The 16169-nt window shown below is 37.2% G+C and overlaps 1 protein-coding gene across 1 annotated transcript in view; it reads left to right on the forward strand.

The window, feature by feature from the left end:
• The window catches only part of SMC2 (structural maintenance of chromosomes 2), a 640522-nt gene that overhangs the window by 22959 nt on the left and 601394 nt on the right, over nucleotides 1–16169 (forward strand). The window contains exon 2 of the mRNA XM_090385021.1: nucleotides 7542–7691. Coding sequence (XP_090241147.1) covers nucleotides 7542–7691 — 150 coding nt within the window. The remainder of the gene's footprint in view (nucleotides 1–7541; nucleotides 7692–16169) is intronic.

Genomic DNA, 16169 nt, shown 5'->3' on the forward strand with positions numbered 1-16169 from the left:
TTCCCCCCTTTTCCTTTTATATATTAATGACCTTCCTCCATTGACTGAAAATCCTATCCATAGTTTTGCCGATGGTAGCACATTGCATTCCACTGTCCATTTTGAGAAACCTTGCCCTGCTCAATCAGCTTCAACTTCTCGAATATCCGCTACCAATTCCTTAAATGCCGATCTCCAGGTAATTCTCCAGTGGGTCAAAGACAACTTAGTTGATTTCAATCCTAAAACTGAGTCCTGTTTTATATCTCGCAGAAAGGATTCTTCTGCTCCTATGCTTATCTTTGTTGACACTCCAATTTCTAGGCAAGATGATATATCTCTTTTGGGAACTTCTAATCTATTTTGGCACAAGCACATTACAAATATTGCTTCCTCTGAATCTAAAAAACTTGGTTTTCTCTTTTGCTCTCAGTGTTACTTCTCTTCCAAACAGCTGTTCACTCTGTATAAATTGCAGATTTGCCCTATCATGGAATATTGTTCTCACATCTGGGGCGGTGCCCCCAAAACCTCTCTCAGGCTTCTAGATTCCATTCAGAAGAGGGCAGTTATGTTAATTAATAACTGATATCTAACAGAGTCTTTTTGCTCTGTATCATAGACTCCTGTTTCTGCTGCATGCTTTTTCTATTGATACTTCCTTGGGAACTGTTCTTTTGAATTGGCTTCTATAATTTCCACTCACTCTTTCAAAACAGTCTAAACACTTGCCACCACCACCAGCCAATATCCATTTACTGTCCAACTTCAAACTGACTGAACCAACTTTTCATCTTCCTCGTTTATTCATTCAACTGCCGTGTTCTGGAACAATCTTCCTTCATACGTATTTCCTGAAAATTACAGTCTACAGAAGTTCAAATCTAATGTTAAGAGAGATCTTCTTTCGTCTTCTCACCTTCCAACCGAAGCATGGTACAAAGTACTGTAGGTTCTAATACCTCATGTTTTGGTTTTCATAAAAAAAAAAAAAAAAAAAAAAAGCAGTCGACGTCAACAAAAACACAGGTGACCGTAGAAATGCTGAAAGCAATACTACAAATTAAATGCAATTTTGCTAATTCTTGTGAAGAATTTTATGAAGAAATAGCAAATAATGACGATTTGTTAAGAAAATTTAGTCAGTGGAAAAATACATTTAATTATATTATTCAATTTTTGCTTGTTTTTATTGTTATAAGATGTATGTATTATTATTGCACTTTTATATTATTAAACCTGATTGGGGTTTCCAACTCGTGATGTTTTTGCTAACAAGTATACTGGGTTGTTATGTCTGGTGTTAATGTTGGTCGAGAAACTCTGACTATACTACATGTGTTCAGGATTGCGACTTTCTGTAGTTCCTTGTAGGTGATCACTGGGAGTGCTGCTAGTCTGTTATGTAGGGTCTTTGGCACCATACACGTGGTTGACACGATGATCGGGATGGTCGTTACTTGTTGCATATGCCACATCTCTTTGGTCTCCTGTCTTGGGTTTGTGGACTTCCTGATTTTTTTCCCCATGGATTTTCTGCAGGTTGCCAGTGTTGGGCTATGTCAATCAGATAGGTAGCCTTTTCCTTCTTGTCTGCAAGGGTTATGTCCGGTCTGTTGTGTGGGATTGTCCTATCTGTTATTATGGCGTGGTCCCAGTACAGCTTGTGGGTTGGGGTCTCTAGTACTGCTTGCAGATTGCAATTGTAGTACGGTACACCTTCTTCGATCAACTGGTATTTCCTTGCTAGCTTCTGATGTATTATCCTGGCTACCTAGTCGTGTCTATGAGTGTACTCAGTCTGGGTGAATACCTTGCATCCCGTGGTGATGTGCTGGATCATTTCTGAGGACAGTTGACATGTGTCATCGAACACTCCGGGCTCCTTGGCTATGTATTTTTTTTAGTTCCTGGTGTTGATTACCTGGTCTTGGATGGCAAGCACGAATCCTTCAGTCTAGGGGAAAGAGCGTACCGCTCGTGAGCCATGCATTGGAAGCAGTTTTATCTATGTGATCTTGATGGAGATTATTGTAGTGCAGGGATCACCAAACTTCTTTGACCGTCGATCCCTTCAAGAGTTTCTTGACTTTTTAACGACACCCTCTATTTTACTATTACGTAATTATAATAGGACAAGAAAAAAAGAAGCTTATGTGAGTTTTTAGATTGTTTATTTTATAGTTACAGTGTTTATTGTATGTATAATATAGTATATATTATTATATTGGCTTAACGTCAAAGGGATACGTTTTTGTTTTTGACGTCCTTCTTAACATTACATATTTGATAGGAGGGATAAATAATATATAAAATTTAATTTAGAAAACAAAATAACAATAATACAATCTTCCTTATATATATGAAAATAAGACTTTTATTAACTTAGTATACAATTTACTAACGTTGTCAATGTGCAGGGTGTGCTTCGTGACTCTTGACAAGATTAGCAATGTTGGGTTGAAAATCAGTAAGTTTCAGCCTTAAATTGCCAAAGAATTATCTAGCTTATTTCTTTTTGTTGTTAAAATGGAATTAACATGGCTGAAACCAGCTTCAACCCTGTACGAGCTTGGAAATGCAAGCAAAAAAGGGGAGTATCACTTCAGAAAGTTTTGGATATTTTTCTACAACATTTATATTCGTCCAAAAGTAACTTAAAGTCCTATTTTTAAAAAGCGTCTTAGCTTCAAGATCTACTAACAATTCAATAAGTTCATCTTGTAAGTTGCATTCGATATTTTCAATATCTGCCGAAAATGGCATGATAATCCAATTTGGAATGTGCATGTTTTCAAAATCTGCAAACCGCAATTTAAAATCATCGCTCAAATTTTGAAGATGTTTTGTGTATATTTCTAAGTCTTCATCTTTTACTTCCAATTGTCGTAGATTCGAAAAGTACTGAAAATCTTTTCATAACAATGATGATTTAAATAAGGCTAATTTAGCTTGGAAGCCTAAAAGAATCATCCGAGCTTGAATAATCATGACATCTTTACCTTGTAGACGGGTCTGTACATCATTAAATTTTGAAAATAAGTCTGCTGAGTAGAAAATATGATTCTTATTTCATCACTCAAAAACAAATTAACATCTGTAAAAAAACTCTAGGTTGAGTCGAACAAATCTTTGTAGACTTGCACTTCTAGGCAATCGTCTTACTTCAGTATGCAAGAGTAATTGGTTTGATACTTCATAATTGTTTTGGCAAACAATCGCAATTTAAGAGGATGAGCTCTAATTTGATTAATAGATTTAATACACACTCTTAGAGTATCATGCAGTTTGTCACTGAAAGTTTTTGCCAACAAATGGTTTCGGTGCAACACACAGTGAATAGTACGTATGCTCTGAACTTTTTCTTTCAGAAAGGCAGCGAAACCTTATAATGGCCAACCATTGCAGGTGCTGTGGCTACTGCTGTTATATTAGTAAATGGAATATCATACTTATTTAAATATTCCTTCAATCGCTGAAAAATTGTCAACCCCCGTTCCATCACTTTCAAGATATTTTGCAAATAAAAATTCGTCAATAATATGATGTTTGGTTTTACTATAATATCTTACATAAGCCATAAGAATAGAAGAACTATCGAATATAGATTAATCAAGTTGGATGGAGAACTTACAATTTTTGAGTTCTGATACTACAGTTTTTTTCTACATCTTCAGCCATTTCACCAATACGCATTTTCACGGTATTCGCACTCAATGGTAAGCATTTTAAAACAGGGCCAGAATCTTTTTTCATTGTGGTTTAAATTACTTCTTTGATTGCAGGTTTAACAATGTCCTCTGCAATTGTATATGGTTTTCCTTTTTTTTTTTATATTAAAAGAAATATTGTAGGAGGCTGTTAATCCTTGTTTATTGTCAGCTTTGGCAGCTGCTTTCATAAATGATTTTATAGTTGGTCGATGTGTGTATTTCTCTCTTTCAGTTCCTTAAAAAAAGTCAAGGTCTTTATCTTTCTTATCGGGATGGAGTCTTTGAAGATGATCTTTCATTTTTGCTGGTTTCATTGCATCATTACTAAAATTTTTTCACAAAGAAGACACATAGGCCTCGTTTTGTTTGTTAATGAAGCAATAAACCCAAGTTTCAAATATTCTAACGAATATTGTCTGCATTTCTTTTTAGAATCTGAAGCTGCCATTGGGTTACTGGGGTTGTAACAAAATAATTAAAATCGAAGTCAGTAAGCAAAAGTAATGTCTAAATAATATATCTACTCACATATTTCTATAGGATGTACAAAACTACTAGCCCTGCTCAACTCTTCAACATAGAGAAGTTTAGTTTGTGAATGAATAACGATTGAATTATAAAATGTATGTTCATGAATTTTAGAACATTAACTCTCACTTGTATGTCGATGCGCAAAAATGAGACTGGGATCGAATACGTGTAAGTATAAGTAAATAAGCAACTGCACACGTGTTTCAATCTCGCTCCCGCTGTGCTGACTGGGCGGGAACCACCGACATCTGTTTATTGGTAAATACGTCATTTTGGCCTACTTGATTGGCCTCCGTAACTATTTTCATGACCTTGCTCCATCTTACAGGTCCTATTCATGTTCCCACGATTCACTCTTAATTGTGTTGTCATTCAGGATGGAGGTAATCCAAGTTAATCGAATTAAATATTGCCCGTATGATATCTTTTTCTATCGACCCCTGGGGGTTGATATCGACCACTTTGGTGACCACTGTTGTAGTGTCTGCCGTGGAGTGTCTTCTCTGCCCATATTTCTAGGTTTTTGTATCTGCTGGTTGGAGGTTGGCCTTCTCACTTAGGTTGTGTGGGTATACTGCTTGTCTATCTTCCTAATCGCCTGGTGGAGTGCTGCTATGTGTTTCTGGAAGTAATCCTTCAGGTTAACTATCGCTGTCTTCTGTTGCTGAATGAGGTTTATCAGGCCCCTTCCTCCTTCTTCCCGGGCAGTTGTCAGTCTCTCCACCTGCAATTTCGTGTGGTATTGGCGGCTCTTGGTCATCATTGTCCTTGTCATTCTCATGATATCCTTCAGCTCGGTGTTAGTCCAATCTAAGGCTCCGAAGCAGTATGTTAGCACTGGGACTGCATAGGTGTTTATGGCTTTAACTGTGTTCCCTCTGTTAAGCTTTGCTTTTAGCAGGCTTCTTAGTCTCTGATGGTATTTTTCAGTCAGGCAGGCCTTAATTTCCTTGTGCTGTAACTGCTGAGCCTGCATCATCCCCAAGTATTTGTAGGCCTCTTCCTCTGCCATCGCTTTGATCTCTTTATCAGTCTGCAGCTGGTAGTTTCGGTTGACCAATTTTCCCTGGTGCAATCCGTGGGTCTTGCATTTGTCTAGACCAAATTCCATTCTAATATCGTTGCTGAATTCTTCGGTGATCTGGAGTAGTTGCTGGAGGTGCTTCTCGGTTCCACGTTAGAGCTTGATGTCATTCATGTACATCAGGTGGGTGAGGGTGTACAGGTTTTTCCTTCCTTCTTTGAGGTTATATCCGTAATTTCTACTGTTGAGCATGGTGGATAGTGGGTTAAGTGCTAGATAGAACCACAACGGGCATAGGCATCTCCCTGAAAGATTCCTCTCCTGATGGGGATTGGCCTGGTTGTGGAATTTTTGACCTTAATGGTGGTACTTCATTTTGCCATTGTTTCTCCTAGAAAGTTGAAATCACAGGAATGAAAATTCTGAATTTTCATTCCTGTGATCACGACATACGGTCGAAAAGCGTTGTCAGATTCAGGAAGGAAAATCATTTTGAATATTTTCGTTAGATTCTTTTAATTGCGTTAATTTGATTTTTAATTGTTTTTAAATTGATTTGAATTGTGTTAAATTGATTATTTAATTATTTATATTTTACTCTAATGTACCGGAGTTGTCGGTTTTTTTAGTTTTTTCCGTTTAATTTCTGGAGGGTATCGAGTAGTACAGCTCTGATTCATAGTATCTCTTAGTATAAAAAGCCTTGTAACTTCTATGATGACATCCATAAATACTTAACATCTATCTGTTCCAGGGAAAATAATGGAATCACTGGTTAAAGGAGGACCATTTTGACAGAAATGCAGTTATACTGCAATTGCATGGGTTTTGTTAAGGAGCAGTCTTCTCTAACCAATCTGATAGGTGACTATGATGCAGTGACCAAGGAACTAGATGCAAAAAATAATATTGATATCATATACAGTTGATTCTGGTTATTTGGGACACATTGGGACTAGTGCATTTTGGTCCAATTAAGCGACTGCCCCAATTATGCGAAGTTCAATGTAAAAAAAGGTAAAAATGCAATGGACCCCTGCTTTACAATTGGTTCACTGTACAATCAAATCACGTTACTTTGGAGTCACCATAGTAAAGCACCGTTCACTATACGATGTGTAGTAAGCGCCGGTCATTGTGATCACGTTTATGAATTGAATTTTAATACAGTACTATTAAACAGCGATTCTAATTAGCAAAAATCCACAGGCTATAAAAGTAAAGATATATTAAGCACAAATTTACCCTTTTATTACCTTACCAATTAAAAAATTAAATGATACCTGAAAATTGGAAGAATATACTTGATGAGCGGAATAATTAATACGTACTGTAATATGTACATACTAACTAGCTGACATTTCTGTTCACTGACATTTGTGGGTGGGGGTTAAAATTTAAAATAGTAAAAAGATAAGCAATCAGTAACAAAGAACACGGCACACACAAATTGCAAGTAACACGATACGCGCAAGTGAGAACGGAGTAACGAGTTACAAAGCTTTTAAAAATAGGAATGAAGAGACGATTCTGAAAATTAATTTTTTTATATGATTGAAGATTCCATGAAGGTGTAAACACATTTCACCATAATAACCCACAGAATTCTAGCTTTTGGTATTTTATTGCAAATTCAATAAGATCGAGTTTACTATCCATTTATGATAGATTGCACTAAACAGAAAAGCCCAATAAACAGGTGACTGCTAATTGTTTTTATTGTTTTATGGTTGTGACCTCCAGAAATCCAACCGAACCACGTGGTACGGTCAGAGATAATTGTAGGGTAATCTCCAGTGCTGCGGTCACCTGCCCCAATTAAATGGCATGTTGTCCCAATTAAGCGAAGTAAACCCTGGCTATTTTCTCGAACCCTCCCCTTCCTTTCCTGTTTGTTCTTATTGTACACTATGTACTTTCCAGATGTGTGAGTGATTGATGCAAGATTTTGTTTTAAATAGTTTTTTAGTAAATATTCTCCTACTCATTTTTATTTTCATATTGCTTATGTCACACGAAATGATTTGACATTTCACTGGCCATCCATGTCCGCTGGATGCACTGCATAATCCTTCCCTAAGAGCATAATCCCTCCCCTTCCTCTCCTGTCTATACACTGTACTCCCATATTCAAATTCTGCACCCCTTATGTGTGAGTGATTGATGCAAGATTTTCTTTTAATTTGTATTTAGTAAATGCTTATTATTTTAGTAGTACAGAATAGTAATACTCAATCCACTTTTTGGTTTAAGATTTCAATAAACATTCTAAATTTATTGGACTTTTAATTAAGGTGAGAGCGACAAACTTCCAGGAACTGGTATATAAGAATGGTCAAGCAGGTATTACTAAAGCAACCGTATCCATTATATTTGATAATTCAGACAAGAAACAAAGCCCTCTGGGTTACGAACAGTTTGATGAAATCACCGTTACTAGACAGGTAAAGTACTGTTATTTTATCAATTCTTTTAAATTATCTGTTTTTAAAATTCAGTTTCAGTTATAATTATTTTATATTAATAAAAATATAAGGGAGTCTCAGTTTACTAGATAAATGACCAGAGTTAGCTCTGAATAGTGAAAATTAGATTGTGAAATGATAAAATAATAATGTATTTATTAAAATTAATATAAAAAAAATTAAAAATAATAGAAAAACACCCAGCCACTTGTAGAATGGTTGGCAAAGGTCATGGCAGACAGAAGAATGGGGGAAAAAAAAAAAAAAAAAAAAAAAACCAACATACTTCGGTGTGTAGAGACAACAATATGATAAACAAAAACAACAATAAGACAATTTTGGGAGTATCATTTATATGATACTCCCAAAAACAGACAGAAATGCATACTTTTCTAGCAGTGTAACTTTATTCAAAGTTATATGATGTTGAAACAGTTTTAATGAAAAAAATTACATATTGGTACCTATGAAAATCTCTCTTAGGTACATAGATGGAACTTCAAAACTAAAAGTAGTTGGGTATTTTGTACCCTCCCTTGTGTTATGATTGGCAGGTTGGAAATTGAAATAGTTAGCATTAACATAGGCATATAATGTAAGGAAGCAAGCTTATGTAGCCTCAGTCAAAAAAAAAAAAAAAAAAAAAAACTCTTCCCATTTCACCCATCCATTCATTCTAAAAATTTGTTCAGTTCTTCCTTGAATTTATTTAAGCTATCAACTTCACAGCTAATTATAGATTAGCAAATTTGCAATAGCGGCATCGTTTAAGTTACATCTCATATTGTGAATACCTAACGACGAGTTGCCATGAAATTGCACTACTTCGAATAAGTAATACTTCACCTGAAGGAGAAGACTGTTGTTACTTATTCTCAGTGGATACCACCACCCAGACGGCACCGTTTCAAGCCTATTTGGCTCTTCTTCGGTGGGTGGGTTACACACATACGAAGCGTCACTTATTCGAAGTAGTGCAGTGTCATGGCAACTCGTCGTGAAGGTATTCACGATATGAGATGTAACTTAAACGATACCGCTATTGCAAATTTGCTAATCTATAATTAGCTTTTTTTTTTTTTTTTTATGTGAACCCCAAACACGAGAGGTATTAGAACCTATAGTACTTAGTACCGTGCTTGGGTTGGAGGTTGAGAAGATGAAAGAAGATATTTGTTCACATTGGACTTGAACTTCGGTAGATTGTAATTTTCAGGAAATACGTATGAAGGAAGGTTGTTCCAGAAAACTGCAGTTGAATGAATAAATGAGGAAGATGAAAAGTTGGTTCTGTGGGTTTGAAGTTGGACAGTAAATGGATGTTGGCTGGTGGCGGCACGTGTTCGGACTGTTTTGAAAGAGAGAGCGGGAATTAGAGAACCCAATTCAGAAGAACAGTGCCCATGGAAGTATCTGTTAGAAGAGGCATGCAGCAGAAACAGTACGTCTGTGAGAAAGCGAGTGGAGAGAGAGAGAGACTGTTAGAGAGGAGTCATTAATTAACGTAACTGCCCTCTTCTGAATGGAATCTAGAAGCCTGAGAGAGGTTTTGGAGGCACCGCCCCAAATGTGGGAACAATATTCCATGGTAGGGTGGATTTGTGATTTGTACAGAGTGAACAGCTGCTTGGAAGAAAAGTAACACCGAGAGCGAAAGAGAAAACCAAGTTTTTTAGATGCAGAGGAAGCAATATTTGTAATGTGCTTGTGCCAAGAGAGATTAGAAGTCAGGGTAATCCCCAAAAGAGATATATCGTTTTGCGTAGAAATCGGAGTGTCACTAAAGATAAGCATAGGAGCAGAAGAATCCTTTTTGCGAGATATAAGACAAGACTGAGTTTTAGAAGGGTTGAAATCAACTAAGTTGTCTTTGCCCCACTGGAGAATTACCTGAAGATCGGTATTTAAGGAATTGGTAGCAGATTTTCGAGAAGTTGAAGCCGATTGAGCAGGACAAGGTTTCTCAAAATGGAAAGTGGAATGCAATGTGCTATCATTGGCAAAACTATGGATAGGATTTCCAGTCAATGGAAGAAGGTCATTAATATACAAGAGGAAAAGAGTGGGGGAAAGAACTGAACCTTGGGGGACACTGGCATTAGTGGAGAAGTTAGAAGACAGAGAGCCATCTACCATCACCCTCAGTGAGCGATCAGAGAGAAAACTGGATAACCAATTACTAAAAACAGTTGGCAAACCATAAGATGGAAGCTTGTTTAGAAGACCTTTATGCCAAACACGATCAAAAGCCTTTGAGATGTCAAGAGCAACTACTTGTGTTTCACCGAACCTTTCCATTGAATTAGTCCATAAATGGGTAACATAAACCCGAATAATACCAGTGGATCGACACTGACGGAATCCATACTGGCGATCGTTGATCAGACGGAAGGTTTCTAGGTAGTTTAAGAGTTGGCGGTTAATTGATTTCTCCATTACTTTAGAAAGAGAAGAAGTAATTGCAATGGGACGATAATTGGATGGGAGGGATTTGCCACCCTTTTTAGGAACTGGCTGGATATGAGCAAAGTTCCAAGCAGAAGGAAAAACACCTTTGGAATAAGAAAGTGAAAAAAGGTGGCAAAGAATAGGAGTAAGTTCAGGAGCACAGGTTTTGAGAACAAGTGGAGAAATTCCATCAGGACCTGGAGCTTTCTTAGCATCAAGATTCATCAAAATCCTTCGGATATCCTTTTGATGGAAGACCACAGGAGGCATTGAATGGAGCGTGTTGGAAATAGTGGGAGGTGTTTTACCAAGATTATTAATGCATGAGCTGGAAGGAAAATGGGATGCTAGCAGATCAGCTTTATCCTTGGCTGAAGTGACAACAGAACCATCTGGTTTGGACAGAGGTGGGAGCAGAGATGGGCAAAAGTTCTGGCCAATAGCTTTGGCAAGAGACCAGAATGCTCGGCTACCATTAGGGCAAGAAGCAAGTTTTCTACTCTTAGCCTGCTCAAACTCTAGTTTGGACTGATTAATAACTGCTTTACAATTGTTGCGAGCTTTGGTGTAGGCAGAAAATGAAACTGAAGAATTAGAAACAAGCCAATTACGATATGCAACATTCGTCTCTTGAATAGCCTTAGCACATTTATTGGAAAACCAAGGTTTAGATAAAGTACGAGATTTTAAAGTGGAATGTGGGATAAAGGATTCCATTCCTTCAAGAATAATTTCACTGACATGATCTGAGCAAACGTTGACATCAGAAGTTTTGAAACAGTAATCCGACCAAGGAAAAGAAGAAAAGATGTCTCGCAGGTCATCCCATTTTGCATTCTTGTAATGTCAAACAACACGATGTTGGAAATAGCCATGGGATAAAGGTTCCATTGGAGAAAAGACAATCACCAAGTTGTGATCTGAAGTGCCTAAAGGACCTCTCACTTCAACCATGTACATGAAGGGTTGTTTGTGAGAAAAAGATCAAGCATATTGGCTGTATGATTAGGATTGTCCGGTATTCTTGTAGGTAAATGAACAATCTGTGCTAGGTTGTTAGTGATTGCAAAAGCTTCAGCATCTCGACCTGCTGGGTCGGTGTGACTAGAAAACGGAAGCCAGCTGGAGTTGTGAACATTAAAATCACCAAGGAAAATTACCTCACTGTTAGGAAAGTTGGACTTCAGAAATTCAAGTTGCAAAGAGAGGAGCTCCAAATGATTAGTGGAGTTGGGAGAACGGTGGAGACAACAGATGAATTTGACACAATGAGGTAGAGAGATTTTAAGCCAGAGAAGATCAAAGAGAGGGGATTCCAAATTGTCAAGTCTCTGACAGGGAATATCAGAATGGACATATGCACAAGTACCACCTTTGAGGCAAAAGGAATCATACACCGAATAATTTGGGCATCTGAGATGAGCAGTAGTTGAATCAACCGATAACTGAGATTCTGTGAGAAAAAGTACATCGGGTTTGGCAGACTGCAAGTGAAATGGACATCGTTGAGATTAGAATTGAGACCACGTATATTTGTGAAATGAATTGGGAAGTGCTTGGGAGGTTAGGATCTTTTTGCAGATAAGCTTGTTCTATTAGTTTGACAATTCATGGTGTATTCAGTAGTAAGAAAAAGTGGGTGGGACATGCTGTATGAAGTAATGAGATTTTTGGATATGGCGTACATGTAGTAAGAATATACCCAGATCCTTGACATAACGTGGCCTCGACAATGCTCCCCTCATACACGCTAGTCGGACTCCCTCCAGTCACTATCTGGCAGAGTAGAGGTAGCAAGATTATACACTAGCTGATCCGGAAGCCTCCTAGAGAGTTACCAATAGGTTTGGTCCGGTGTACTAACTAGCGGCCGTCCTGCGAACACCGTTTTAGAGCTGTACCCTCGAAATGTAAGGAATATTGGATCTCGCCACGATGTTCATCATAACCTCAAGTCATCAATCATACTGCATGATGGAAGAGATGGGGGAAGGGTTGACTGGAACTTAGGTCTAGAGACTAAAAATGGGTTCCACCACTGCAATTGCACTAAAATATACATAGTCTAATCTCTTTTGCAGCTTGAGGCTTAAGCCTTTAATGCATTAGAGGCTATCAACTTTCATAACGACAGATGGAATTTTGTTCCAGGAATCAACCACCCTTTGGCTAAAGGCAAATTTCATTAGTTTATCTTAATCTTTTTATTTATTTTAAGTAGCCCCCTTTATTTTAAGTAGCTCCATTAGTACACTTGATGTAAACAAATGGCATCACCAAAATATTAGTCTGCTGTTTCTGCCTGAAGTGGAAATGCCAAAAAAAAACCATAAAAAAAAATATATATATTCATGTGGAGGTTTGCGGTATATTTTGTACATCACTCAGTTTTTGTTTTGTTTTTTTTGGAATAAAGGCAAAAAGTAAGTTAAAATTGCACATTTCAGCTTTATCCATTATTTTACTGATATAATGACTAGAATTTAAAAAAAAAATCTTTATTGCAATCATCATCATATTCAGCCATTTTCAATCCAATGCAGGATGAAGGCTTCTCCAGCAACTTTCCATTTCTGTTTTGTGCAATGGCATCCATTTACTACCCACAAACTCATGAATTTCATCTATCCATCTCTGCTGTTGTATTCCAGGTTTTCTTCTAGCTCATCTTGGATACCATTCTGTTATTTTATTTTCTTAGTCCATCTGTCATCATGTCTTCGAGCTATGTGTCCTGCCCAAGACCATTTTAGTCCTTTAGTTTTGATAAGAGTGTCCTGTACTTGAGTTTGCTGCCTAATCCATGTGTTTCTCTTCTTATCTAACAGTCTGATTCCCAATATAATTCTTTCCATTCTTCGCTCTGTAGTTCTCAGCTTCCCTTCCATTCTTTTGTTGAATTGCCAAGTTTCACTTCCATAAGTCATGGTGGGGAGTATACATTGATTCATTATTTTACGTTTCAGACAAACTGGGATATTGGTCCTCAGTATGTGACTATATTTCCTGAATGCTATCCATCCAAAATTTATTCTTCTCTTGACTTCCAGCCATTTATTATTATTACAGCTAATAACTTGTCCCAGATAAGTATATGGCTCCACCCTTTTCAATTACTGCTCCTTCAATCATTATGTCCCTTTCAGTGGCATACTTGTTCATCATTACTTTTGTTTTAGCCATATTCATCTTTAGTCCAAAATCCTTACTAACTGTGCATAACTGATTAAGATTCTCTTCTAATTCTTTGGGATCGTGGCTTATGACCACAATGCCATCTGCAAATCGTAAATGGTTTAGATACTCTCCATTCACATTGACTCCTTTCTGTGACCAGTCTAATCTTCCTCAAGGGCAACAGTAAACAGCTTAGGAGATATTGTCTCCTTCAAACTCCTTTCTTGATTTTAAATTTGCTTCTGTCTTTGTCTAGTCTAATAAAGGAGGTAGCGTTCTCATATTTTGTTCAAAATCATAATATATGGGGTATCTATGCCTTGTCTTTCCAGTGCCCGAAACATTGCCTTATGCTGTATGGAATCAAATGCCTTTTCATAATCCATAAATGCCAGGCATAACAGTGTTTTATATTCATTTGCTTTCTCCAATAGCTGTGATATTACGTGAAGGTGATCCATAGTTGAGAATCCTGTCCTAAAGCCAGCTTGCTCTTTCGGTTGATTCTCATCAAGTATTCTTTCTAATCTGTTAGTAATGACCCTTGTGAACAACTTGTAGATGTGGGATAACAAGCTAATTGGTCTATAATTTCCAATTTCTGATTTATCTCCTTTCTTATGCAGCAAAACTATGATTGCACTGTTCCACTCCTTAGGCACTACACCTTTTCTAATGCATTTTGTGAAGTTTTGCCAGTTTTTGTGTCATGTTTCTTTCTCCTAATTTTAATAACTCTACAGTAACTTCACCTTCCCCCCGGGGCTTTTTGATTCTAAATTTTCTTCAACGCATGTTCTACCTCATCAGGAAGAATATCGGTTATGTTGTATGTGTTACTAATTTTTGATCCATCTTCCCCACTGCTGGCATCATTCCTTCACTGCTTGTATAATTCTCTATAGTAGTCTTCTGCTATTTATAAGCACACCATTGCTATTCTTCAGTTTCAGTATCATTTGTCTTTCTGTATTATTGCTCATGGCTGCTGATTTAAGTCCTTTGTTTTCCCTCATTGCTTGTTCTACTTTTCTTGCGTTAAATCTTCTTATGTCCTCTCTGAGTCTCTTTCTAATGGCTTTGCAGAACTCACTATACTCAATTTTCTCCTTGTCAGTGTTTATCTTCCTCTACATTTGTTGTCTTCGGTTCATCGTGACAAGTGTTTCTTGACTAATTTTTTCTTCTTTGGATTTCTTTTTACCTTTGGGCATTATCACTTTTAGAAAGTTGTAATATTCCTCGTCGATATCTTGGTCCTGAGCAGTTTGCAGAAGCTCAAACTTGTTAAGTTCCAGTACATACTGCTGTTTCTCCTCTTCTGTTATATCAAAAACCTACATAATATTTACCTGAGTCAGTTTTTTCCTTTCTTTTCTTATGTCTATATCAAGTGTGCCTCTTACCATTCTGTGATCACTTAGCATTAGCATTAGTAGAGGCATATGATGCAAGAAAGCAAACTTATGCAGCATCAGCCAAAAAAAAAAAAACCCTTCCACTTCAACCCTCCATTCTTTCAAAATACCTGTCCAGCTGAGCCTTAAATTTATTTAGGCTATCAACTTCCACAACAAGGGATGGAAGTCTGTTCCACCAACCAACTACCCGCTGGCTAAAAGCAAATTTCCGCACATCTATCCTACATCTGTCTTTCCTCAATTTGAATTTATGCCCTCTCAGGTGATTATTCTGAGCAAGAGGCAGTATCCTATCAGCATTCTTGATTAGACTGGGGTTCGAGCCCGTCACCACCAAATATGGAGGATGCGGAAAGGTCAGGGAATGACCACCACATATCCCGGAGCAATATGGCCTTAGTTGCTAATGCTCCTAAAAAAAAAAAACCAAAAAAAAAAAAAAAAAACCATCATCATTGAGCATTCTCAAACCATTCAAGGCTTTGTACATTCTATCAGATCACCTCGTCTCCAGACACTGTAATTTGCAAAACTTAAGCCTTTCTTCATAAGAGCAACCCTTCGTTCTGTTCACTAACCTAATGAGACCTCCAGACCTGTGTACAGTACTCAAGGTGCGGCCTGATCATTGCCTTATACAAGGGAATAACCACCTCCCTATCCCTGCTAGAAAAATTCCTGTATATCATTGATAAGACACCATGAGCTACTCTTGCCGCCCGTCTGCACTGCCCAGAGAACTTCATATCTGCCTGCACAATTACTCCCAGCTCCTTTTCATTCTCTACCACTGTCAGTGTAGTACCACAGAGTTGATACGTTGCTCTGGGGTTGCTGTTTCCCATATGTAGTACTTTACATTTGTTAATGTAACTATTTTATTTAATATTAAATAAAATAGTTACACTTATGTAATATTAAATAAGATCAATTACGAAAATTATATAAATAAATACTTATTAAAAGATTGTCATGCATTCATTTCTCATCCCCAACATAATCTATCAGGAAAAGCTAGGAGACGTCAACAGCCGTCAACATCCCCAAAAACCAAGCCAATACTGCACGTTAACATGAGAACTGAAAACAATTGTCGAATTTATCCTTAAGAAACATAGGTTAAAATATCTAAAATCATAAAATTGTTTAAACTTCTTATGAGGGACCAAACATATTCGGATACACTCCCTGCTAACAAGAAGTAAAGTGTTTTTTTGTGAATGAGACCCATTGCCTCTTATAAAAACTCAGCTTTTTCATCACTCGTGACATATTTATATGTGATTATTAAACCTTACGTCAGACACTAGCATTTAATATAAATAATTCGGATATATTGTTTATTCGTTAAAAGAGAAAAAGTTAAATACAGATGATAAATTATTTTCTCTAGATGTAATTTCTTTGTACA

Source organism: Mastigoproctus giganteus, chromosome 11, assembly GCF_048544385.1.
Source record: "Mastigoproctus giganteus isolate SK-2022 chromosome 11, ASM4854438v1, whole genome shotgun sequence".
In the NCBI taxonomy this organism is placed as follows: domain Eukaryota; kingdom Metazoa; phylum Arthropoda; class Arachnida; order Uropygi; family Thelyphonidae; genus Mastigoproctus; species Mastigoproctus giganteus.